General features: G+C 42.7%; 3 protein-coding genes and 1 long non-coding RNA gene across 6 annotated transcripts; 1 reads left to right on the forward strand and 3 right to left on the reverse strand.

The window, feature by feature from the left end:
- Positions 1-483: 483 nt before the first annotated feature.
- LOC106609480 (uncharacterized) lies at positions 484-5,169 on the reverse strand. The gene is made up of 4 exons (XR_001329699.2): positions 4,838-5,169; positions 1,184-1,311; positions 813-886; positions 484-675 (listed from the first exon to the last, which is right to left on the reverse strand). It is a non-coding gene; the product is annotated as an uncharacterized lncRNA (long non-coding RNA).
- Positions 4,845-11,856, forward strand: LOC106609467 (tetraspanin-9-like). 3 transcript variants are annotated; one of them, XM_045722089.1, is made up of 9 exons: positions 4,845-5,135; positions 5,715-5,763; positions 6,957-7,036; positions 7,189-7,380; positions 7,475-7,549; positions 7,671-7,772; positions 10,014-10,145; positions 10,412-10,495; positions 10,586-11,856. In XM_045722089.1, exons 3-9 carry the CDS (start codon positions 6,974-6,976, stop codon positions 10,655-10,657), a joined length of 720 nt encoding a protein of 239 aa, XP_045578045.1. In that variant the 5' UTR covers positions 4,845-5,135; positions 5,715-5,763; positions 6,957-6,973; the 3' UTR covers positions 10,658-11,856. The 3 variants fall into 3 exon arrangements, with proteins under 3 accessions (XP_045578045.1, XP_045578046.1, XP_045578047.1); XM_045722090.1 differs by lacking the exon at positions 5,715-5,763 and having other exon boundaries at positions 4,846-5,135; XM_045722091.1 differs by lacking the exons at positions 4,845-5,135; positions 5,715-5,763 and adding an exon at positions 5,815-6,750.
- A 3,949-nt stretch (positions 11,857-15,805) lies between these two features.
- amdhd1 (amidohydrolase domain containing 1) lies at positions 15,806-19,910 on the reverse strand. The gene is made up of 8 exons (XM_014208304.2): positions 19,653-19,910; positions 19,297-19,403; positions 18,576-18,640; positions 18,021-18,298; positions 17,234-17,459; positions 16,843-17,061; positions 16,539-16,699; positions 15,806-16,231 (listed from the first exon to the last, which is right to left on the reverse strand). The coding sequence occupies exons 1-8, from the start codon at positions 19,781-19,783 to the stop codon at positions 16,126-16,128; spliced, it is 1,293 nt and encodes a 430-aa protein (XP_014063779.2). The 5' UTR covers positions 19,784-19,910; the 3' UTR covers positions 15,806-16,125.
- Positions 19,911-20,067: 157 nt separating this feature from the next.
- On the reverse strand, positions 20,068-21,805 carry LOC106609479 (small nuclear ribonucleoprotein F). Its single transcript, XM_014208352.1, has 4 exons — positions 21,690-21,805; positions 21,283-21,408; positions 20,797-20,861; positions 20,068-20,312 (listed from the first exon to the last, which is right to left on the reverse strand). The coding sequence occupies exons 1-4, from the start codon at positions 21,690-21,692 to the stop codon at positions 20,246-20,248; spliced, it is 261 nt and encodes an 86-aa protein (XP_014063827.1). The 5' UTR covers positions 21,693-21,805; the 3' UTR covers positions 20,068-20,245.
- Positions 21,806-26,171: the final 4,366 nt, after the last annotated feature.

Genomic DNA, 26,171 nt, shown 5'->3' on the forward strand with positions numbered 1-26,171 from the left:
ACCCATATTGCATAACCTCTAGTCATGTATCTTCTATATTGTTGTAGATTAATATTAGTTTGACAATTAGGGGGTTCAGTCCAGTGATGTGTTTCCCCTTTTCTTTAATATTTATCTATACTAATTGGTAGTTCTAAGTAGTTATTTTCCCTGTTTTTTATTTTGCCACAGTATTTAACAGCGGTACACAATAGGAGAGAGACAGATAATATCTCCTTTCGTCGTTAATATCAACCATAAAGGAAAATGGCAAAGTACGAGAGTCATGTTATTAATTGTCCAAAGCAGGGATGGAGAGTGAACTAGTGAGGTAGGCTGCAGTGGGTTTGCTGGTCAATACATATACGGAACATGTAACCACAGTAATGGTGGCCAGTAAATCAATTAATAAAAATCGAATATTGGCAAATTAAACAGAAATTGTAGACCTTTAAACTTTTCCAACATGTCAACAGACACTTTACTTTAAATAAGTACAAAACATTTCACAGTGTTAACTTTCTTTTTATCCCTGGTTGATGTACATTTCAGAGCCTCTTCAGTGTGGATGGGGTATAGCAGACATTTTCAACAACAAAGACTGCACTTCCTGTTTGTGTTCTTCACTCTGAACTCTTTTGTCTTCATTTCTAGTTACAGCACATGGAACCACCGTTGGCATGCAAAACATTCAATCTAAAACAAAACGTAACACGTTATAAATAATATCAAATATCAATGCAGTATGACGAATTAGCCATCCATTGTGTTATATCATAAATTGTCTTACATGCCGTCACAAGATTCTAAACATGTTAGATAAAGTTACTAACCCAGTCAGTCTTTGGGCCACATCCAGGTTCTTTATCAGTGGCACACATGAAGCAGCTGTTGGCTTTGTTGAACTCTGAAATCATAGGCATGAACTGAACATATGGCTGTCCCACACAACTACATATAAATAAAGAATTTACATTTACTTGTCATTAAATGTCATACCAGACATTTTTAGTATATCCTCAGCCATTTCTTTTCACAGTTGCTCCATGTGTTTTTGTCAAGGTTCTATATCAATTTGGGAGGGGATGTCGGGGAAGTTCTGTGCAACTTCCTTGGCCATCTTCACCAAAAAATAAAATAGAATTCTTTACATAATTGCCACATAACAGCTAGCCATTAATTGTTGAAAAAATAACAATCAAACCTGCATTACAAAGACCCCGCAGCTGAAGCTGTCCTGCTGCATGGTGTGAGTTATTTCCCCTCCTTTCCACTTTATGTCCACCCAGTCGTCTTCTCCATGGCAGGATCTTCTCATTTTGAAGTATTCTCCTTTTTAACGTAAACATAATGGAATTCTGATTAGTTATAGGCAAATGAATACACAGGTCAAAACTGTATGCTGATTTCCTTATCACTATAATCTAGTAGAGGTAAGTTCCTTTATGCCCCATTCTATACACAGCCTAAATTATAGGCACTGAACCATTTACAGGAGAATAATAAAAGTAGCATATATGATCCAACCCTATCACAGAGTGAATACATGTAGAGCGTTTGTAGACTTTAAGAAAAAAATATGAAGTGACAGTTTCATCAGTACGTGCTTAAAGAAAGTCATATCATAAAGATCACAGATGACAGATGACAGATGACAGTGTCCACCAAATCTATAACTATAGAGAATGAATTGGAAGCACCAAAGTGTGTTAAAGTGTGTTTGTCAAAATAATATCTGAAAATGTTGAACATAATACAATTGACGATATATGCAGTTGAGGAATATTCCTTGTACCAACACTACATGTAGGACATAGGATAAGACATTCCCACATACAGTATACAGATACATAGAGGCATTTTTCAGCTGTGATTTTACCACTCAGGATCCAGAAGGGATATGACAATGGGGCCAGCACAGGACGTAATACACCCTTACAACTATCTACTTTTTGATCTTCTTGACTTCTTATCTGGTAAACTGCTACTATGTGTCAAGAAAACAGCCCCAATTAGGGGTTAGTGTACTCCAGTAAAAAAGGGCTGGTTTGGATTAAAAACTATTGCCCTGTGTCCCCGTTCATAGGGACATGAGAGACTAGTCAGCGGTAGAATTGAGTTGGCCCAAACAGCCACAGACCCACAAGATAGGTTACTCATGTACAGTAATTTGTATTTTTTTGGGGGGCATTGACGCATTGTGTCTTCTAACTGTCCAAGAATAGGATCCAAAGTGTTAGGAAATATTTGTTCCCATGAATACAAAGGAGGATGTCTGTCCTCATACCTCTGGCACTTTAGACTGCTAGACTGTGTAAAAACTTTATGATGGGGCCGGCAACGGAGTTCCCATTGACTAAGCACCACGGAGACCAATCAGGAGAGAATACATACAGGTCAAGGGTGCCAATTGAAAGTCAAGGGGTGTGTCTGTGCCTTTTGGATTACTCTCTCTTTACAGAGAACCCCTGTGGTTCATGTCAAGAGCTACCCTTCCCCTTTCAGTCTGCTCTATGCATGTCTGAAAGTGACAGAGCCAGCAGCCAAGAGAGTTTTTCACAGTATGTCATAAAAAAGTATTACACTTATGAATATATGAAAAATGCTAGTATGTATTAGATCCAGTACAATGGAATAACTATAGTCCGCTGACTATATACAGTGGGGGGAAAAAGTATTTGATCCCCTGCTGATTTTGTATGTTTGCCCACTGATAAAGAAAGGATCAGTCTATAATTTTAATGGTAGGTTTATTTGAACAGTGAGAGACAGAATAACAACAAAAATATCCAGAAAACGCATGTCAAAAATGTTATAAATTGATTTGCATTTTAATGAGGGAAATAAGTATTTGACCCCGTCTCAATCAGAAAGATTTCTGGCTCCCAGGTGTCTTTTATACAGGTAACAAGCTGAGATTAGGAGCACACTCTTAAAGGGAGTGCTCCTAACCGCAGCTTGTTACCTGTAAAAAAGACATGTCCACAGAAGCAATCAATCAATCAGATTGCAAACTCTCCACCATGGCCAAGACCAAAGAGCTCTCCAAGGATGTCAGGGACAAGATTGTAGACCTACACAAGGCTGGAATGGGCTACAAGACCAACGCCAAGCAGCTTGGTGAGAAGGTGACAACAGGTGGTGCGATTATTCGCAATTGGAAGAAACACAAAAGAACTGTCAATATCCCTCGGCCTGGGGCTCCATGCAAGATCTCACCTCGTGGGGTTGCAATGATCATGAGAACGGTGAGGAATCAGCCCAGAACTACACGGGAGGATCTTGTCAATGATCTCAAGGCAGCTGGGACCATAGTCACCAAGAAAACAATTGGAAACACAATACGCCGTGAAGGACTGAAATCCTGCAGCGCCCGCAAGGTCCCCCTGCTCAAGAAGGCACATATACATGCCCGTCGGAAGTTTGCCAATGAACATCTGAATGATTCAGAGGACAACTGGGTGAAAGTGTTGTGGTCAGATGAGACCAAAATGGAGCTCTTTGGCATCAACTCAACTCGCTGTGTTTGGAGGAGGAGGAATGCTGCCTATGATCCCAAGAACACCATCCCCACCGTCAAACATGGAGATGGAAACATTATGCTTTGGGGGTGTTTTTCTGCTAAGGGGACAGGACAACTTCACCGCATCAAAGGGACGATGGACGGGGCCATGTACCTTCAAATCTTGGGTGAGAACCTCCTTCCCTCAGCCAGGGCATTTAAAATGGGTCGTGGATGGGTATTCCAGCATGACAATGACCCAAAACACACGGACAATGCAACAAAGGAGTGGCTCAAGAAGAAGCACATTAAGGTCATGGAGTGGCCTAGCCAGTCTCCAGACCTTAATCCCATAGAAAATCTGTGGAGGGAGCTGAAGGTTCGAGTTGCCAAACTTCAGCCTCGAAACCTTAATGACTTGGAGAAGATCTGCAAAGAGGAGTGGGACAAAATCCCTCCTGAGATGTGTGCAAACCTGGTGGCCAACTACAAGAAACGTCTGACCTCTGATTGCCAACAAGGGTTTTGCCACCACGTACTAAGTCATGTTTTGCAGAGGGGTCAAATACTTATTTCCCTCATTAAAATGCTAATAATTTTTTAACATTTTTGACATGCGTTTTTCTGGATTTTTTGTTGTTGTTATTCTGTCTCTCACTGTTCATATAAACCTACCATTAAAATTATAGACAGCAGGGGATCATATACTTTTTCCCCCCACTGTAAGGGTAGTCAGTGGACATTCTGAACCTTGTTTGAAGTCTGCTGGCTCTGTCACATGACCAAGGAGCTATTGAAATGTGAAAGTTTGAAAAATGAATGTAAAAACGTGTCAGATTAAAATGGACAAACTAAAGGGTGTGCACTGTGTAGGGCCACTGAGTGTACATTCTGAACCTTGTTTGAAGTCAGTAGGTCACATGACCAAGGAGCTATTGAAATTAGAAAGTTTGAAAAATGTATGTAAAAACGTGTGAGATGAATATTGACAAACTAAACGGTGTGCACTGTGTAGGGCCACTGAGTGTACTTGCTGAACCTTGTTTGAAGTCAGTAGGTCATATGGCCAAAGAGCTATTGAAATTCAAAAATGTAAATAAATAATTTAAAATAGTGCGAGATGTTAATCAACAAAAAAAGTGTGTGCAATGTGTGTCTATGCCATCGGGTTAGCTACAACCAGTTTTGAAAGTTTCAGCAGTAATGTTGTTGTTTTTTATTATATATATTTTTAGGAGTAATGGTTAAAGAGCTATTGTGAAAAATGAGATTTGTCACTATGTCCACGGTCCCTAACTACTGTTGGCGGACGTAAGGAAAACTACAGGCGAATATCCATCTTGAAATTGTCTTTACCTCGATCAAATAAATCCAGCATCTCCCAGGACGTCCTATACTCTCGTTGCAGTTCCATTCGGTAACATAATTCCTCCCCGCCACCAGACCAGTTTCCGCCCTTCTGAGATAAAATACTTCGCGTATGATTCATCGACGACAGCAGGAAAGTTTAAATATAGTCTACAAAAAGAATACAGTCGGATTTAACTTTTGCGTTATCGCGGATTCTACACTGGAAAACCGGATAGAGGTCGGTCGCAGTAGTCAGGAGATGGTTGAAATGAGGATGAGCTGAACTCGAGCTGGTACAGTTACGGTACGGAATAATCTCTTTGGTCTGGATACTCCGGCCATGCTGTTTAGGACAAGTCTAAAATCATCCCAGCAGTCTTGGGTATCAATCCAGTCCGTAATTTTCTAAAACTTTTATGAGAATATATGCTTGTAAATTATGTTAGATTCACGCACGACCAACGTTATCTGTTTACAACGTCAACAAATTAAATCAGAGGTGTAGCCAAAACCATTGGACCTGGGTGCTAAACAATGTTGACATTTTCTTTGAACAGAATTTACATCATAACACTATCAGATTCAAACACTAACATAACACATTCTAGAGCGAGCAACAATGCTTCTTTCTCGATCCTCACCAAATGTCACTTCCTGTGGTGGCGATGTAGAAAAAAGATGAAGGGGGAGTACAATCTGTGATTTATTATTCTGTAGTTGGCCTAAAAGTGATGGTAGATTTATCTCTCGCTCTTTGTGTGTGTGTCAGAGCCCACCACACTGTTATTGGCTGGGGAAATAATTTCCAGAAGAACATAACTACTACTACATAGAACAACAATAGGCCTACATGAAAGAGTTGTGTGTGTGCTTTGTTTTACAGGTCCCTCCGCTGAAAGCTCGACGGCATCATCTAATTCCTTATCTAAGTGGTAAAATTATTCAGAGAGAGAGAAATTACATTTAATCATTCTGAATTATGAGAACAGTTTACATGTTCAAATAGCCTCAACACAACCCCAAGAGGGCATCACTTTCCCAGGAAATAAGTGACTAAATCAAAACATTGTTCATTATGTTCTTTAGTTTTTCAAATGCATTTTCTGTTATTTCTCCGGGGCTAACTGGAGGTTTTGGCTCTGTGCTCGTAAATACGACGTTCACAAGTACTTTTATATCAGGAGTGAACTGAATAGCCTACACAATGATTTAAACGTTGCTTTCGTCCTTAGGACTCCAGTCACTTTCATTCTTGAGCAAACGCTGGCCTCTTGTGGTTCAGTTTAAGAATTTCAGTGTGGTAGTATTATCACAGGTAAATGTCAAACAGATGGATAGGAGTTTATAATCTTTGTGTCAACTGTACATTCACCTGGGAAAATGTAGGCCCTAGTCTGTTGTAATCCCTCAAGAGATCAACCAAGTTTTTTTTTTTTTTTAAAGGGACGAGCAAAAAGAACATGACGTTTTAATAGATGGGTTAGCTGGAAATGTCACGAAAACAATGTGCACGTTTCTATGGGGGGCAGAAGTCAGTGTGTTGTGATTCTGGATGGCCAGAATGACAAGTGGCATGTGGCATGTTCTTGATACCATGTCTTGTTTTGACTGATTTCATGGCAATGCTAATATGGCCCAAATTCGCAAGCTAATCAACAACTGTAACGATGTATTTGAGAGACAACAAGTGCTCATTGTGCACATGTATTTCTGTTTTTAATAAACATTGAATTCGAAATACAGTTTACATGTTGTCAGCAATGTAAAGCCAACCCCGTGTGTTTTGCCCCATAGTTGTGCAAGCGTTGGTTTTGTTGCTAAACAACCAACCTTTCTATACCTGCGAGTTGTGATTTGTTTACTTTGTTAACGCTGCACTGGTGTTTTTTTTGAGGAATTACAAGAGTTTCGCAAGTGAGGTGAGTGCAGTATTACTATTTACTAGTACCTATGGAAATACACTCGGTTGTAACGACATAAAGGAACAAGTTCGAGCAGTGTTTGAAGTAATATAGATATTCAGTCACATTTGCATTGTAGTCGATTGCTGATCATTTGCAAGGGAGAAAACGTACAAATTCTTCACAAAAGTTTTGCATAATAATCACTGCCCTTTTATTTGCAGATCGTCACAGCTTGACCATGGCTCGCGGCTGCCTCTGCTGTGTCAAATACATGCTGTTCCTCTTCAACCTGCTATTCTGGGTGGGTGAACAAACTCACTGCACACATCATTTTCAAACAAATTGATCTTCTGATTCTGCGTTCTATTTTATTATTAAATCATAGTATACTAAAGGTATAATAATGATTCGAGTAATGACAATCATGTATTTATATTTTATTCTGCCTCTCAGTTGGGGGGCTGTGGTTTGTTGGGTGTGGGGGTGTGGTTGTCTGTGTCCCAGGGCAGCTTTGCCACCCTATCACCATCCTTCCCCTCCATCTCTGCTGCCAACCTCATCATCACCCTGGGTGCTGTCATCATGGTTACAGGCTTCCTGGGTTGCCTGGGTGCCATCAAGGAGAACAAGTGTCTGCTGCTGAGTGTGAGTGAACTACACTAACCACGATGCACCACACTACATTGCTTGGCACATTGGCAACCTCACCTGCCTCTCTCTTCTCTCATGTTCCCTGTAGTTTTTCATCACGTTGTTGGTGATTCTGTTGGCGGAGCTGATCCTACTCATCCTGTTCTTCGTATACACAGACAATGTAAGACTCCCATAGAAGCCACCTGTCAATTCAACCCCTGGTTATCCTTCCACCTATGGTTCCTGTTCCCATAGTGCTCTGTGCCTCTGCCTACATTTCTCATGATCCACTGTGTGTGCAGGTGAGTGAGAACGCCAGACAGGACCTGAAAGAGGGACTTACTCTGTACAGCACTAACAACAACGCTGGCCTCGGCAACGCCTGGAACACCATACAGACAGAGGTACGGTACCTAACTACTAATGATCTACCATACAACGCCTGGAACACCATACAGACAGAGGTACGGTACCTAACTACTAATGATCTACCATACAACCCCTGGAACACCATACAGACAGAGGTACGGTACCTAACTACTAATGATCTACCATACAACGCCTGGAACACCATACAGACAGAGGTACGGTACCTAACTACTAATGATCTACCATACAACCCCTGGAACACCAGACAGACAGAGGTACGGTACCTAACTACTAATGATCTACCATACAACCCCTGGAACACCATACAGACAGGTATGGTACCTAACTACTAATGATCTACCATACAACCCCTGGAACACCATACAGACAGAGGTACGGTACCTAACTACTAATGATCTACCATACAACGCCTGGAACACCATACAGACAGAGGTACGGTACCTAACTACTAATGATCTACCATACAACCCCTGGAACACCATACAGACAGGTATGGTACCTAACTACTAATGATCTACCATACAACCCCTGGAACACCATACAGACAGAGGTACGGTACCTAACTACTAATGATCTACCATACAACCCCTGGAACACCATACAGACAGGTATGGTACCTAACTACTAATGATCTACCATACAACGCCACACTAATAGCGTAGCATTCCATCTGGGGAGAGGTGCAATATACACTGCTCAAAAAAATAAAGGGAACACTTAAACAACACAATGTAACTCCAAGTCAACCACACTTCTGTGAAATCAAACTGTCCACTTAGGAAGCAACACTGATTGACAATACATTTCACATGCTGTTATGCAAATGGAATAGAGAACAGGTGGAAATTATAGGCAATTAGCAAGACCCCCAATAAAGGAGTGGTTCTGCAGGTGGGGACCACAGACCACTTCTCAGTTCCTATGCTTCCTGGCTGATGTTTTGGTCACTTTTGACTGCTGGCGGTGCTTTCACTCTAGTGGTAGCAAGAGACGGAGTCTACAACCCACACAAGTGGCTCAGGTAGTGCAGCTCATCCAGGATGGCACATCAATGCGAGCTGTGGCAAGAAGGTTTGCTGTGTCTGTCAGCGTAGTGTCCAGAGCATGGAGGCGCTACCAGGAGACAGGCCAGTACATCAGGAGACGTGGAGGAGGCCGTAGGAGGGCAACAACCCAGCAGCAGGACCGCTACCTCCGCCTTTGTGCAAGGAGGAGCAGGAGAAGCACTGCCAGAGCCCTGCAAAATGACCTCCAGCAGGCCACAAATGTGCATGTGTCTGCTCAAACGGTCAGAAACAGACTCCATGAGGGTGGTATGAGGGCCCGACGTCCACAGGTGGGGGTTGTGCTTACAGCCCAACACCGTGCAGGACGTTTGGCATTTGCCAGAGAACACCAAGATTGGCAAATTTGCCACTGGCGCCCTGTGCTCTTCACAGATGAAAGCAGGTTCACACTGAGCACGTGACAGACGTGACAGAGTCTGGAGACGCCGTGGAGAACGTTCTGCTGCCTGCAACATCCTCCAGCATGACCGGTTTGGCGGTGGGTCAGTCATGGTGTGGGGTGGCAATTCTTTGGGGGGCCGCACAGCCCTCCATGTGCTCGCCAGAGGTAGCCTGACTGCCATTAGGTACCGAGATGAGATCCTCAGACCCCTTGTGAGACCATATGCTGGTGCGGTTGGCCCTGGGTTCCTCCTAATGCAAGACAATGCTAGACCTCATGTGGCTGGAGTGTGTCAGCAGTTCCTGCAAGAGGAAGGCATTGATGCTATGGACTGGCCCGCCCGTTCCCCAGACCTGAATCCAATTGAGCACGTCTGGGACATCATGTCTCGCTCCATCCACCAACGCCACGTTGCACCACAGACTGTCCAGGAGTTGGCGGATGCTTTAGTCCAGGTCTGGGAGGAGATCCCTCAGGAGACCATCCGCCACCTCATCAGGAGCATGCGTTGTAGGGAGGTCATACAGGCACATGGAGGCCACACACACTACTGAGCCTCATTTTGACTTGTTTTAAGGACATTACATCAAAGTTGGATCAGCCTGTAGTGTGGTTTCTCCACGTTAATTTTGAGTGTGACTCCAAATCCAGACCTCCATGGGTTGATAAATTGGATTTCCATTGATTATTTTTGTGTGATTTTGTTGTCAGCACATTCAACTATGTAAAGAAAAAAGTATTTAATACGATTATTTCTTTCATTCATTGAGCAGTATATAACCCTGTCTCCTCTCTCTCCCTGTCAGTGGCATTGTTGTGGGGTGAATGGGTACACAGACTGGCACACTGCCCTGCAGGAGAAGGTGGTTCCTGACCACTGCTGCCAGGAGATCTACCAGGACTGTGGGCGCAATGCCACCAACCAGTTCTGGACACAGGTCAGTTTGTGTTTGTTTAAAAATGTCTGATCTTCTCCCTCTCATCAGGGAGTGTGTGTCTGATCTTCTCCCTCTCATCAGGGAGTGTGTGTCTGATCTTCTCCCTCCCATCAGGGAGTGTGTGTCTGATCTTCTCCCTCCCATCAGGGAGTGTGTGTCTGATCTTCTCCCTCTCATCAGGGAGTGTGTGTGTGTATCCATGTGTATCTGCATGTGTAGGAGTGTCCTTTTTCACTTCTCAAGATTATATGTTTCTCTCTTGTCAGGGTTGCTATGAGAAGGTGGAGGAATGGCTGGATGACAATAAACACCTGCTGGGAACCATTGCCATGTGTGTTCTGGTCATACAGGTAAGATGTGTGTGCGTGTGCATACAGGAAGACATACAGATGTACATGTAATGTTGTTGCAGTGTGATTGATGTGACTTCCTGTCTGCAGCTCCTGGGTATGGCCTTCTCCATGACTTTGTACCAGCAGATCCACCGATCCGGGAAGAAGTACGAAGCTTAGAACACACACACACACACACAGAGTTTGAGACCCATTACTTGTGTACAAAATTATACTCTAAAAAGACACACACACACCCGCCACAAAACAGCTTTTTATTTAGTGTTTATATTTACACACCCTTGTATCATTTTGTGCATGAAGGCAATATTGTTTTTTAATGATCATTATAATCAGTGTTCTTGGCCGGGATTCAATCCGACCGCGGTTTGTCCACAATGCACGGTAAATGGGTTATTCCACAAATAAAGTGCCAACAATCAGCATTTTGACATTGTCCCTCGTTATGTTTTTCTGACTTTTGGGAAGATTTCAACTAATTTCACCATGTTTTCAACATCATTGAAATTCTACTGTAAAGAGTTGAACTGGTTATGTTATGTTGTTGCTTTGAGTCTTTTCTGAAGGTTATTCATTTCATGCAATTTAATTTGTCTGTCCCTCATTTTAAGGCCAACCCTGTTACGTAAAACTGAACTCATATTTATTTATAATGGTGAAACTATTCCTTTAAGAAGTTATTTTCAAAACAAAATGTCAAATCAGTATAAAAGCAGGTGAGCTGGTTCTACTCTTTTTGGCAATTTTCTGGTGTTTTGTGGTTAAACTGAGTTGATTATAACGCGTCATCCCTGTTACCCATAGATTGGATTTGTTAAAACATTTCTAGCCAATAGTTTTGTGAAGCTTGCATTCATTCTCTCCTCCCTGTTGCACTCAACAAGTGTCCATTCCCCCTGTCACAAGTGGATTTATGGCTGATTTCAGATTAAAACCTCAACCCTGTTTTTTTTAAAGACACTTAGTAATTTTTTTATTTAACCGCTTATGTGAAATTAATAGTTTGTTTTGACCAATTTACACTGCCCAAAATGTTATTTTGTGGAAGGACCCAAATGCTACATATAGCTCAATCAGAAATTCCCTTTAAAAAAGCTGAATTGTCGACAACCCGCAGTCGGATTGAATCCTGGCCCTAGTTCAGTTATGGGGGGACTAAGGGTGGGTGAGGAAGGGGGGGTTGGATTGTGTGTATGGGAATAGGGACACCCCTCAGTCATCCATAATAGAATGCCTTGAACACAAAATAGAGTAATGGGAAAGAGAGGTTCGATTACATTTATATTGTATGGATTTATTCTTGTAAAACCAGTGTTACTGAGATGTGTTCAATAAAAGTTAAGCTTATTCTGTCAAAATGCTGGCCATTTTTTCTTCAGTTCAAATTCCAATTCTGTTTACTAAAGCATCATCTTCAATTGAGGTGGAATGAACTCTCCCTCTTGTACTGTTACAGGTGTGAACTATCATCATCTAGTACTGTTACAGGAGTGAACTATCATCTAGTACTGTTACAGGTGTGAACTATTATCATCTAGTACTGTTACAGGAGTGAACTATCATCATCTAGTACTGTTACAGGTGTGAACTATTATCATCATCTAGATTTTGTACTGTTACAGGAGTGAACTATCATCATCTAGTACTGTTACAGGAGTGAACTATCATCTTGTACTGTTACAGGAGTGAACTATCGTCATCATCATCTAGTACTGTTACAGGTGTGAACCATCATCTAGTACTGTTACAGGTGTGAACTATCATCGTCATCTAGTACTGTTACAGGTGTGAACTATCATCTAGTACTGTTACAGGAGTAAACTATCATCTCTAGTACTGTTACAGGTGTGAACCATCATCATCATCTAGTACTGTTACAGGAGTGAACTATCATCATCATCATCATCATCTAGTACTGTTACAGGTGTGAACCATCATCTAGTACTGTTACAGGTGTGAACTATCATCATCATCTAGTACTGTTACAGTTGTGAACTATCATCATCATCATCATCATCATCATCATCATCTGTGGCTCAGTTGGAACAGCATGGTGTGTGCAACGCCAGAGTTGTGGGTTCGATTCCCACGGGGGGCCAGTACAAAAAAAAAAATGTGTGAAATGTATGCATTCACTACTGTAAGTCGCTCTGGATAAGAGCGTCTGCTAAATGACTAAAATGTCAAATGTAAATCTAGTACTGTTACAGGTGTGAACTATCATCATCATCTAGTACTGTCACAGGTGTGAACCATCATCTAGTACTGTTACAGGAGTGAACTCTCATCATCTAGTACTGTTACAGGTGTGAACTCTCATCTTGTACTGTTACAGGTGTGAACTATCATCATCTAGTACTGTTACAGGTGTGAACTATCATCTAGTACTGTTACAGGTGTGAACTATCATCTAGTACTGTTACAGGTGTGAACTATCATCTAGTACTGTTACAGGTGTGAACTATCATCTAGTACTGTTACAGGTGTGAACTATCATCTAGTACTGTTACAGGTGTGAACTATCATCTAGTACTGTTACAGGTGTGAACTATCATCCAGTACTGTTACAGGAGTGAACTCTCATCTAGTACTGTTACAGAAGTGAACTCTCATCTAGTACTGTTACAGAAGTGAACTATCATCATCATCATCATTATCTAGTACTGTTACAGGAGTGAACTATCATCTAGTACTGTTACAGGAGTGAACTATCGTCTAGTACTGTTACAGGTGTGAACTATCATCTAGTACTGTTACAGGTGTGAACTATCATCTAGTACTGTTACAGGTGTGAACTATCATCATCATCTAGTACTGTTACAGGTGTGAACCATCATCATCTAGTACTGTCACAGGTGTGAACCATCATCTAGTACTGTTACAAGTGTGAACTATCATCATCTAGTACTGTTACAGGTGTGAACTATCATCATCTAGTACTGTTACAGGTGTGAACTATCATCATCTAGTACTGTTACAGGTGTGAACTATCATCATCATCATCATCTAGTACTGTTACAGGTGTGAACCATCATCTAGTACTGTTACAGATGTGAACTATCATCATCTAGTACTGTTACAGGTGTGAACTATCATCATCATCTAGTACTGTTACAGGTGTTAACCATCATCTAGTACTGTTACAGGTGTGAACTATCATCATCATCATCTAGTACTGTTACAGGAGTGAACTCTCATCTAGTACTGTTACAGGAGTGAACTCTCATCTAGTACTGTTACAGGTGTGAACTATCATCATCATCATCTGTGGCTCAGTTGGTACAGCATGGTGTGTGCAACGCCAGAGTTGTTGGTTCGATTCCCACTGGGGGCCAGTACAAAAAAAATGTTTTATGAAATGTATGCATTCACTACTGTAAGTCGCTCTGGATAAGAGCGTCTGCTAAATGACTAAAATGTCAAATGTAAATATAGTACTGTTACAGGTGTGAACTCATCATCTAGTACTGTTACAGGTGTGAACTCTCATCATCTTGTACTGTTACAGGTGTGAACTCTCATCTTGTACTGTTACAGGTGTGAACTATCATCATCATCTAGTACTGTTACAGGTGTGAACTATCATCATCATCTAGTACTGTTACAGGTGTGAACTATCATCTAGTACTGTTACAGGTGTGAACTATCATCCAGTACTGTTACAGGAGTGAACTCTCATCATCTAGTACTGTTACAGGAGTGAACTCTCATCTAGTACTGTTACAGGAGTGAACTATCATCATCATCATCATCATCATCATCTCTAGTACTGTTACAGGAGTGAACTATCATCTAGTACTGTTACAGGAGTAAACTATCATCTAGTACTGTTACAGGTGTGAACTATCATCTAGTACTGTTACAGGTGTGAACTATCATCTAGTACTGTTACAGGTGTGAACTATCATCATCATGGATTTCTGCAACTCTTAATGTCAAACATACAAAGAGGTGCAAGAAAAGTGTGAAGGAGTCTGGCTCGGGTTACATTGCACCATTGTGGTTGTGAGTTCAAAACTTAACTCTTACACTTGAGTCAAGTTCTGCAACTCAATATCAAATATTTAGACTTCAGTGGATGTCGTAGCAGCAAATGTTTTAAATTATAGCCCTGGTATAATAAAAGGGATGATCAACTCGTGGCTCTATGCGTATAAATGAGGCTGTGTGTTCTATGGAACTCCGTGGAAGGTCAGTTCCACTTCGCTAGCGTGTTGTGAAAAACACCTTCCACGTCATTCATTCTTTTCCATAGAACACATAGCCTCATTGATTATCCGTTACACAAAGAGTAGAGGCAGAAATATGAAGCAGTCAGTGGCTCGGTACTTAAATCTCTGCCTCCTACCTAGAAGTTATGGGTTCAAACCTCATCTCTTGTGCTTTTATATACGTTTCAACAATTCTCCATGTCAAACATACAGAGGGGAGTGTGAAGGAGTCTGTGGATCTGGTGTAAGGCTCTTGCCCCATAAGTACAGGGTTGTAGGTTTGAACCCAGTTGCTGGCTCTGGCTCATGGTTGCCTATTGGGACTCTGAGTCAAGGGGAGTGGCTGCCACACAAAGATGGTTGGAGCAATAAGCGGGGGTGGTTAACTCCTGGGGGGGCCTGCAACTTCAGAGCAGTGGTTATGAAGAAAATCTCCCGAAAAAAAGTGGACACTTAGTTTTTAACTAAAGGCAACTCTCCGTTTAAATACTAAGTGTCCACTTTTTTCTGGAGATTTTTTTCCCATACCATCTTTGAGTGGCAGCACCTCTTTAGCACTCGTGTAACCATTCTCCAGTGTCACACACAGGGCTGGAACCCAGGATCCTATGGTATCTCTTCATATATTTAACACAAACATGTAAAAAAATATATATGTTAGACAAGAGTTTATCTCAATGTTCAACTTGGCGGACTCCCTTGTCTACCACACGCCAATGGTTAAACAAACTACGATGATTCCCATCCAGCTCCCAGTCCTCAAAACCTACAAAGGTTACAAAAGCAGTCTCTCTGCTTTCTCTTACCCTCAGACAGGCTACTGGATCATACTGAGCACAGTCCCCTTGCAACACTACTGGTATGCTTGATCAGTTGAGCTGGCAGATGGTACCGTGTTCTACAGGCTGAGCTTCCTCACTAATGATTCACTCACCTCGCCTGTGTTAGCTTTACTAACTCTCCTACAACCTCAGCAATGAGACAGGAAGGGGAGGGGTGTAGAGCTGAAGGGTGAAAGATTAACAGAGCAAGAACGAGAGGAACCAAGGGTCAGAAGGTCTCCAACCTAAAACAGGGCAAAAAAATGACAGCGCAAGAATGCAGACTTTTGTTTATGGTAAGAAAAACATTTAAATCACATTATTTTTAACAAACAGTTACTGGATATGAACCCTACCCAACTCTACAGTAATTTGGAGATTGTTTCTCCAATGGTTCAAAGCCCATACTCAAATGTTTCCACATACCCCACTGACATTGAATATCTGGTTAATATTAACTGTCTATTTACAAAACCATGACTGTGAGCTGTGTCCATTTCTAGAGACACACAGCCCTGTCCACAAGGCCACGGGGCTAAGGGCCGTGTGAGACTATGTCTGGGGGAAGAACAATTATTCCAAACCAATTTTGGAGTTAGAAGTCCATGGTTTTGTCGTTGTTGTAGACGACGTTGCCCCTGATGACAACGTAGCGGATCAGTTCCTGGTGTCCTCCTAACTGGTAGATGAGATGCTCCCACCTGCCGGACAACACCATCAACACAACACTGTCAGTCCACACACACACACACAATCAACACAACCTTTGGCAGTCTTCCTCACACCATCAGCACAACCTTAGGTAGTCTCACTCACACAAACCAATGGGTTCCATTCACACTGCTACTACATTTTAGACAACGACATACACAGTCCTCACCACAATTATAAGATAACCTTTCAGCAGCTAGATGACTTAACGGTCAACTGGTACATACACTGTGGTGTCTGACCACTAAATGAAGCCAGCTCTTACAATATAGTAGTATTTATTGACAGCAACTTTACCGTGATGCCTTGAGGACCAGCAGGTCGCCGTGTTTGTTGACCTCCAGGGAGCCGTGCGTGTGAGAGCGGCCCAGGGCGTAGGCTGCGTTGATGGTGGCGGCGGCCAGAGCTTCGGGCATGGACATCCTCATGTTGACACACGCCAGGTGCATCACCACCGGCTGGGATAGACAGAGAGGGATAAATAGATGATGACAGAGGGATCGCTATATAGAGGAATATGCTTTTTACCTTCTTCTCTCACTAACTCATTGAACTTACCCCCACAGCCCCCTCCATCCCCCCCCCGTCCTCTGGTACCCACCATAGAGCAACAGTAGGCATTAGGGTTGAAGTCACTGCCCAGGGCAACAATGACCCCAGCCTCCAGCATGTCTCGGGCCCGTGGCTGGGGTAACCGCAGGATGTAAGCGGTGGTTGGGAGCAGGACGGCGGCGGTCTTAGCTGTCGCCATGGCAGCAATACCCTCATCTGTCACCTCCTCCAGGTGACTGATAGCCAAGGCACCAAGCTCTGCCCCCAGCTAGCACCACCAGTGAGAAAAACACACACACACACACACACACATATACACATACACATACACGGTTAAGTGAGATGGACAGTACCATAGACACTTAAATAATACGTACAGGTAGTAAACCAGCTGTTGTTACCACAATGACAGTAGAGAGGCGCAGGTTGATGATGCGTACCTGTGCAGAGTTCATGGGGTGCAGCTCGTCTCCGTGGAAGTTGATGTTGAGGCCCATGTCCAGGCCAGCCTGCAGGATGGAGCGCGTGGAGGACAGGTCAAAAACACCCTGCTCACAGAACACATCTATGTTGTCCACCCTCAGGGCCCCCGCTGACATACGCTCACGCAGCCGCGGCAACTGGACCTGAAGGATGTCTGTTGTCGCCTCGGCAACAGTCTTACCCCTGGGAAAGAGTCAGAAAGGGTGGGTATTTAATAACACCTAGTGAGGACGAAAGTCAGTAGGGTTAGCTGTATGGGTGTGGGTGTAATACATGACCTCAACAGGTCATGACGGGGTGGAAGTGAGGTGTCTGTTCAGGATGAGGAGTGTTCAACATGGTGTAGTGCAGTGGTTACCAAACTTTTTCGGTTACTGTACCACCAACTGAATTCTGCTCTGCCCAGAGTACCTCTGAAGTACCACCTCATGTGCATTTTACCAGCAAGTCTATGGTGTCATGAGTCTTGTCAACTACCCCCTGTGGATAGGCCAACTACCCCCTGTGGATGGGCCAACTACCCCCTGTGGATGGGCCAACTACCCCCTGTGGATGGGCCAACTACCCCCTGTGGAGGGGCCAACTACCCCCTGTGGAGGGGCCAACTACCCCCTGTGGAGGGGCCAACTACCCCCTGTGGAGGGGCCAACTACCCCCTGTGGAGGGGCCAACTACCCCCTGTGGATAGGCCAACTACCCCCTGTGGTCCTAGTACCACTGGTGTAGAGAGTGTGTGTTCAGTACTTAGGGACAGCGTGTGCTCCACAGTAGGTAGACGATATATTGATTGGCAGGGTACGTCTGGCCGTCTCGATGACCTCCAGCATCTTCAGCTCTGTCTGCAGCTCCAGGCCGTAGCCACTCTTACACTCCACCAGGGTGGTGCCTGCCCGCTGCATCCGACCCAGCCTGCCTGTCAGAGAGGCCAGTAGGGTGGAGGCAAGAGCAGCCCGGGTGTGCTCCACTGTGAAGTGGATCCCTCCTCCAGCACGGTGCACATCCATGTAAGTGGCACCAGCCAACTGTAGGCACACACAACATTACCTAGGCTGTGTTTTGACAGGCAGCCCAATTCTGATATTTTTTCACTAATTGGTCTTTTGAAAAATCAGATCAGCTCTGAAAAAGATCATGTGAAACGATCTGATGCGATTGGTAAAAAGACCAATTTGTGAAAAAAAGATCAGATTTGGGCTGCTTGTGTAAACGCTATATAAACCTTTACTTTTACTCTAAAAGGTGAGTCAGATTACAAGCTGTTGAGGCAGAGGGGACAGGACCCATGGAAGTCGTATTTACCTTCATGGCAAATTCATGCACCCTGTCTCCAGCCCATACTGGGTGGGTGTGTGCATCAACCAATCCTGAAACGCAATAATCAAAGAGCACATCTGCATTTCTGTAAAACCTAATTCTCTACATGATAGAACACTATATCAATGATTCAAATATTTGTATCAATAGAACAGGGGTGCATTCAGCAGAACCTAACGTTTAGGAACATTCAAATTAAAATACGCTACGTAGAGCAAACATGGCTCTCTGACACACAGGAGGCTGCGGAAGGGGGGAACGGCTCATAATAATGGCCAGAACAGAGCAAATGGAACAGCATCAAACACCTGTAAACCATGTGTATGATGTATTTGATACCATTCCACTGATTCCGCTCCAGCCATTACCACGAGCCTGTCCTCCCCAATTAATGTGCCAACCTCCTGTGCTCTGACATGTAGAATACGGAATAACGTCGGCCCTATTCATGGAAATTCTATCTGCACCGTTCGACAAATAAACGTGGCCAAGGTTGCATGTTTACATGGCCCTTGCTGTCCAGTATCCTTGGGACGTCCCTACCCCATTGAAGTTGCCATTTAAAATGGTATGGGTTAAATTTAGGATTAGGAAAGGGTTATGGTTAGGATTAAGGATCCCAGATAGCACAAACCATGTTTACACCTGTGCGCACACAGATCTACCGCCCCCTGTTGTCCAGGGTGGTTATTGCACTGATACTTGCCTGGAACGACACACATGCCAGTTGCATCGATGACTTTATCAAACGAGACCCCTGCATATTGGAAATCAATGGTGCTCGCTGGTCCAATATCCTTTATCAGACCGTCGCTGCACGAACAATACACAGCTCTTTTAATCAATAGTTTGCGGTGGAATAACATTTGGTTTAGCCAAAATTGTATTTTACTTTCAGAGCACGTTAGGGCAATCCGTAGTCTGCGACGTTTGACAGCCGCAGTCAACTCGTTCTAACCAAATTGTAACAAACATTAACTAGTAGCCAAACCACTGAACATTAAACAATGTTGCAATCTGCAGCCCTATATCGGACATTAGTGATACAATGTTTCGACTTACCTCCCGATAACCAAACTACTGTTCTCAATCACACACAGCTTTTGCATCCCATCCTTAGTCAGGAACTTCTCATTGTTATTGCAAATTAAAACCACCTGTTTCGCGTTCTTTACCAAAAGTTTGTTGGACATTTTGAAATAGTCGAAATTAAACTTAAAAATGTTGAATTACTTTTGTGAGTCACCTCTATTTCTATGTCGCCTCGCTGTCACTTTCTAGAGGTTTGGGAAAAGTAAATATGTGGTCAACAGGTGTTCAAAGTGCAGGAGCCAAATCCTGGGCGGGGCTTTGGAAATGAGGAATACTGTACATTGATTGACAGGCTCTGTTCAATGTGTAGTGTTTGTTAATAAGGCTGAGACACCACATCAATCACCTCCCTCACAAACCTGTAATAATACCACCAGACAGCAGGTTTAGGAATGGGTACAATAAACATTTTATTTTTTTTCTACAGTAATAATTCTTGAAAGTTTCACACATATAAAACTAACTTGCATCCCAAGAGTCAATTTTCCACATAGTGAAAATGAAAAAACAAAGATTCAAACAACACTCATCCAGATCGTCAGTTGTAAGTCTCATCCTCGCCATCATTCTTTCATTTCTCCGTCCTCCTCTTCTTCCTCCACTCCTCTAATATATAAAACATTATTGCACCTGTGGATAGAGAATACGCACTTTAGATCGAAGAGAATTACACTGAGAACAGCCACTATCAAACATCTGCATCAGTCACACCAGAAGTATGCTGGACACAGAAGTCCAGGGAGAATACATTTCTACTGGTACTCATTAAAGGGTTGACTTGCAGTTCAACCAATAAATCAGAATATAGAGTTGCATTCTATTGCAGAAAATATCTGATTTCAACAAATACTTCCTTCCCTCCCTCATCGCTTTCTTGAACTGGGTATTATAAGTGGGACTTTCCTGAACTTGTTCAATATGAAACTTGATTTTGTTGCAAAACACTTTCTGTTGATAAAGTCTACACTAATGAATACACCCCAGGTCCCTGCTCTAAGAGAGGTAGGTATTTCATGAACGCAGTCATTGCCAATCTTGATCACCTCAGGAGCGAAGGACAAGAGGCAGAAGGCAACATTGTAGAGAATCAATCCAGAACAGGGCTCTTATTTACCTAACAAGTACTTCTCCAAGGTGACCAGACAACGCTCCATCCACATACTCTTCTGTGTTCGCCAACTGTCGAAACCAATGACAAAAACATGACAAATTTACATTGGCATTAATCTGCACAAGCCACACACACACACTGTCCAGGTTAGTGCAAAATACAAGTCTTGCTCATGCAGCATACGTGGACAAAAAATGAATAACTTGTGGGGGACTTATATTTTGACATGAGATAAGCAGAGAGAAAGTAGATCTACAACAGACCCACGTTTGGAAAATCTGTTTAATAATACATTCATTTAGATATTGTCTCAAATTCCGTCATAATGACCAATCGTCCTGCCCACCAGCACTGTAAACTGAAATTGTTTTTAACTTCTGGCTTCCCACGGACTGTTTTTGTGCAATCCAATAGAATTGAAAGCAACGCTAGCGTATGTAAATACACCCACGTTGCTAAAAGCACCGGTGTCCAGGTGTGCTCCCTCACCTGCATGTTCATGTAGCTGTCCACAGACACTAGGTAGCCCTTGTACTCCATCCCCCACTTCAGCTTCACCATCACCGGCTTGCCTGTCAGGCCGTTCAGGAAGGGCTTGGGGTTCAGAGGTAAACTCTACACATACAGCAACGGGAAGGTTGGATTATTGTTATGGATAATACTTTAATAGAACGTTCAGACCCATGTGTAGGGAAGAACAGACGTATATCATCATGCAATGAAACGCATATTAGATTTCAATCTGCAACATGACTTTATATGCTGTTCATTCACTGCAATGAATGAATGGGATAACGTTAGCTGGCTTGAAAAAGGCACCCAACTCAACTGCTAATCCGTTTTTCTATTCAAAAGATCTTGGCAATTTTATTATAACCAACCATATCAACACTCACCATTGCGGTGCTATTATATCTTAGTACTTTACTATCTTTTCGACACAAAAACGTCCAGACTAGCACACATTGCCGCCGAAACCAGGAAGCTGGAGCATTTCAACTTTGACCCAAAACAAAGGTTGATCAATTATTGAGAAGAGCCAGAAATATTTATGTACCGCCACCTAGTGTACTGAGGGGCAAAAATTAAGAGACATGATTTACATTTCCATGTTCATTGCTCATTGCGACAGATATTTTATCGGAAAATGTTATAGATAAGTAAAGGACAGTAAACTATTATATTTATCCATATCCATCTTCAAATGGTTGCATTTTATTCAAAAGACTGCCCATGTGTATGGGACAATGGCGCCCTCTGGCGGCTATAGCGGTTATCGTGTTGAGTACTGCACCTCGGTCCTCTTCCAAAAAATCTTTGGGCTGTGATGTGACTTATTTACTGTCAATGGATGTAATCTACCTAGATAAAGCTTTACTAATTTCTATGTAACGCAGCAAATAAACAAATTCAATGTTTTCAAGCCAAACCCCAGTCTTCAGCCATGTCCCAGGAGGAATGACCCATCAATGGAAACCACTGGTGTCCAAGGTCATTGTAATTGAATTAAAAACATTTGAAACAAGATTTGAAATCTGCATTTAATTTCAAATAAAATATTTATTTATTTTCAATAAATGAATATATTTTGTCTGGAATTGCATGAAGAACTTATGGCATAGAGGGAAACTGTCAAATCTGGGTCTGTCTGGCAGCTCTCTTTACTGTTACTTAACCATTTGGCAAGTTTGAACTTGAGATCATGAATAATACTTAAAACAGCAAGGGATAGTTTAAGTGGAAATTCCTCTGAAATTACACTAAACCGTCTTTACATTACTGAAATACTGATGTCCTTACATCAATGTTAATGTGTTTGTGTGAGCATGTTCAGGTATGGGTGTGTGTGTGTGTGTGTGTGTGTGTGTGTGTGTGTGTGTGTGTGTGTGTGTGTGTGTGTGTGTGTGTGTGTGTGTGTGTGAAATCAAATTAAATCAAATTTTATTGGTCACATACACATGGTTAGCAGATGTTAATGTGAGTGTAGCGAAATGCTTGTGCTTCTAGTTCCAACAGTGCAGTAATATCTAACAAGTAATCTAACAAATTCACAACCATTACCTTATACACACAAATGTAAAGGGATGAATAAGAATATGTACATATAAATATATGGATGAGCGATGGCTGTGCGGCATAGGCAAGATGCAGTAGATGGTATAGAATACAGTATATACATATGAGATGAGTAATGTAGGATATGTAGACATTATTAAAGTGGCGTTATTTAAAGTGACTAGTGATACCTTATTAAATGGCCAGAGATTTGAGTCTGTATGTTGGCAGCAGCCACTCAATGTTAGTGATGGCTGTTTAACAGTCTGATGGCCTTGAGATTGATGTTTTTCAGTCTCTCGGTCCCAGCTTTGATGCACCTGTACTGACCTCGCCTTTTGGATGATAGCGGGGTGAACAGGCAGTGTTCACGATCATCTGCTTTGTTTTGTTGACGTTGAGTGAGAGGTTATTTTCCTGACACCACACTCCAAGGGCCCTCACCTCCTTCCTGTAGGCCGTCTCGTCGTTGTTGGTAATCATGCCTACCACTGTAGTGTCGTCTGCAAACTTGATGATTGAGTTGGAGGCGTGCATGGCCACGCAGTCATGGGTGAACAAGGAGTACAGCAGAGGGATGAGAACGCACCCTTGTGGGGCCCCAGTGTTGAGGATCGGGGGGGGGGGGGATGTTGTTTCCTACCCTCACCACCTTGGGGCGTCAGAAAGTCAAGGACCCAGTTGCACAGGGCGGGATCGAGACCCAGGGTCTCGAGCCTAATGACGAGTTTGGAGGGTACTATGGTGTTAAATGCTGAGCTGTAATCAATGAACAGCATTCTCTTGTCCAGATGGGATAGGGCAGTGTGTAGTGTGATGGCGATTGCTTCGTCTGTGGACCTATTGGGGCAGTAAGCAAATTGGAATGGATCTAGGGTATCAGGTAGGGTGAAGGTGATATGATCCTTCACTAGTCTCTCAAAGTACTTCATGATGACAGAAGTGATTGTTACGAGGCAATAAAGGGCATGAAAGGGCATTGTGAGTGCGTGTGTGTGTTTGTGTGTGTCTGGTTGTATGAACAGACATACACCTAGGTATGTATCATGGGAAAACTCTTATACTGTTAAAGGAGAGTTAAACTATCACTAATCATGAGCTGCTGCATGCATGACCTAGGATAACACTGACATGTCCCATTGTCTATTGTGTAATAGATATGCAGGGATGAAGACTCATGGGGAAGATGGAAACAGAAGTGCAGGATATAATCCAGGAGAACTAGAGCTCTCAGCAAAACAGAGAATGAAAGATATTACACAGTATGCAGGTCTGCTCTGGTGTGCTCCATGGAGAGTAGCCATGCTGGGCTCATTGAGGTGAAGCGGAAAGCAGCAGAGAGGAAGCGGGTTGAGGGCCTATCAAAGAATTAGAGCAGGAGATCACTGAGCTAGAGGAGGAGGGGGGGCATTGAGGGTCAGAGCCCCACATCATTCCTGAATACCAATGCAGCTCCATGACTTCACTGTCCTACTGTATAATGCGCATCACCAGCACTGACCACACGAGGGCAACATGTACACAGACACTGTTTGTTACTTAGCTCAAATTTCACAATATTTGGAAGCGTGTAGCCTATTGCAGAGAGAGAATATGCTACAATCAAACCCCATATCATAAGCAGCACTGTCCCCAGCTACGCTTTAATATAGGCCTAATGACAAAATGAGAAGTTATAATATTATTGAGATTTTGCCTATATTAGGCCTACAATAAGATTTATTGCTGTCATTATTAAAGGGATATTTTGGGATTTTGGCAATTCCCTTTATCGACTTCCCCTGAGTCAGATGAACTCGTGGATACCATTTTTATGTCTCTGCATGCAGTTTGAAGAAAGTTGATAACTAGCGCTAGTGGAGCTTGTTAACTAGCATTAGCGCAATGACTGGAAGTCTATGGGCATGCTAGCAGATACCTATAGACTTCCAGTCATTGCGCTAACGCCAGTTAGCATTGGCTCGCGAAACTACCTCTTACTGCCTTCATAATGGACACAGAGACCTAAAAATGGTATCCACGAGCTCGTCTGACTCTGGGGAACTCTTTGCCAAAATTCCAAAGTATCCATTTAAGAGTCCTTTGGAAACGGAAGCAGGACTATGGTAGGCTATTAAGAATTAAAAGGCCAACCCCTGGTATAATCATCTCTGCATATGGCAGGGTAGTTTATTAATTAATTGGTACTGCATAAAACAGATAAGTTAATAATTCTCAATAGGCTTGCATTCCACTCCAATTAGCTGGGATTTTGTCGGGATAGGCCATCAGTAGCATATTGTCAACATAGCCCATGCAGAAGTATATTTAGCCAAGTGACCAAACTCCCCATATATATACACTACCGTTCAAAAGTTTGAGGTCACTTACAAATGTCCTTGTTTTTGAAAGAAAAGCTATTTTTTTGCTCATTAAAAAAACATCAAATTGATCAGAAATACAGTATAGACATTGTTAATGTTGTAAATGACTATTGTAGCTAGAAACAGCAGATTTTTTTATGGAATATCTACATAGGTGTACAGAGGCCCATTATCAGCAACCATCACTCCTGTGTTCCAATGGTACGTTGTGTTAGCTAATCCAAGGTGATCATTTTAAAAGGCTAATTGATCATTAAAAAACCCTTTTGCAATTATGTTAGCACAGCTGAAAACTGTTGTTCTGATTAAAGAAGCAATAAAACTGGCCTTCTTTAAACTAGTTGAGTATCTGGAGCATCAGCATTTGTGGTTCGATTACAGGCTCAAAGTGGCCAGAAACAAAGAACTTTCTTCTGAAACTCGTCAGTCTATTCTTATTCTGAGAAATGAAAGCTATTCCATGCGAGAAATTGCCAAGAAACTGAAGATCTCGTACAACGCTGTGTACTACTCCCTTCACAGTTCAGCGCAAACTGTCTCTAACCAGAATAGAAAAAGGAGTGGGAGGTCCCGGTGCACAACTGAGCAAGATGACAAGTACATTAGAGTGTCTAGTTTGAGAAACAGACGCCTCACAAGTCCTCAACTGGCAGCTTCATTAAATAGTGCCCGCAAAACACCAGTCTCAACGTCAACAATGAAGAGGCGACTCTGGGATGCTGGCCTTCTAGGTTTGAAAAACAAGGACATTTCTAAATGACCCCAAACTTTTTTTCCATCCCTAATTTCGATCCTGTCTCATCGCTGCAACCCCCCAACAGGCTGGGGAGGCAAAGTTCGAGTCATGCGTCCTCTGAAACATGACCTGCCAAACCTTGCTTCTTAACACCCGCCCGCTTAACCCGGAAGCCAGCTGCACCAATGTCTTGGAAGAAACACAATTCAACTGACAACCAGGGT

This window comes from Salmo salar, chromosome ssa07, assembly GCF_905237065.1.
Source record: "Salmo salar chromosome ssa07, Ssal_v3.1, whole genome shotgun sequence".
Lineage (NCBI taxonomy): Eukaryota > Metazoa > Chordata > Actinopteri > Salmoniformes > Salmonidae > Salmo > Salmo salar.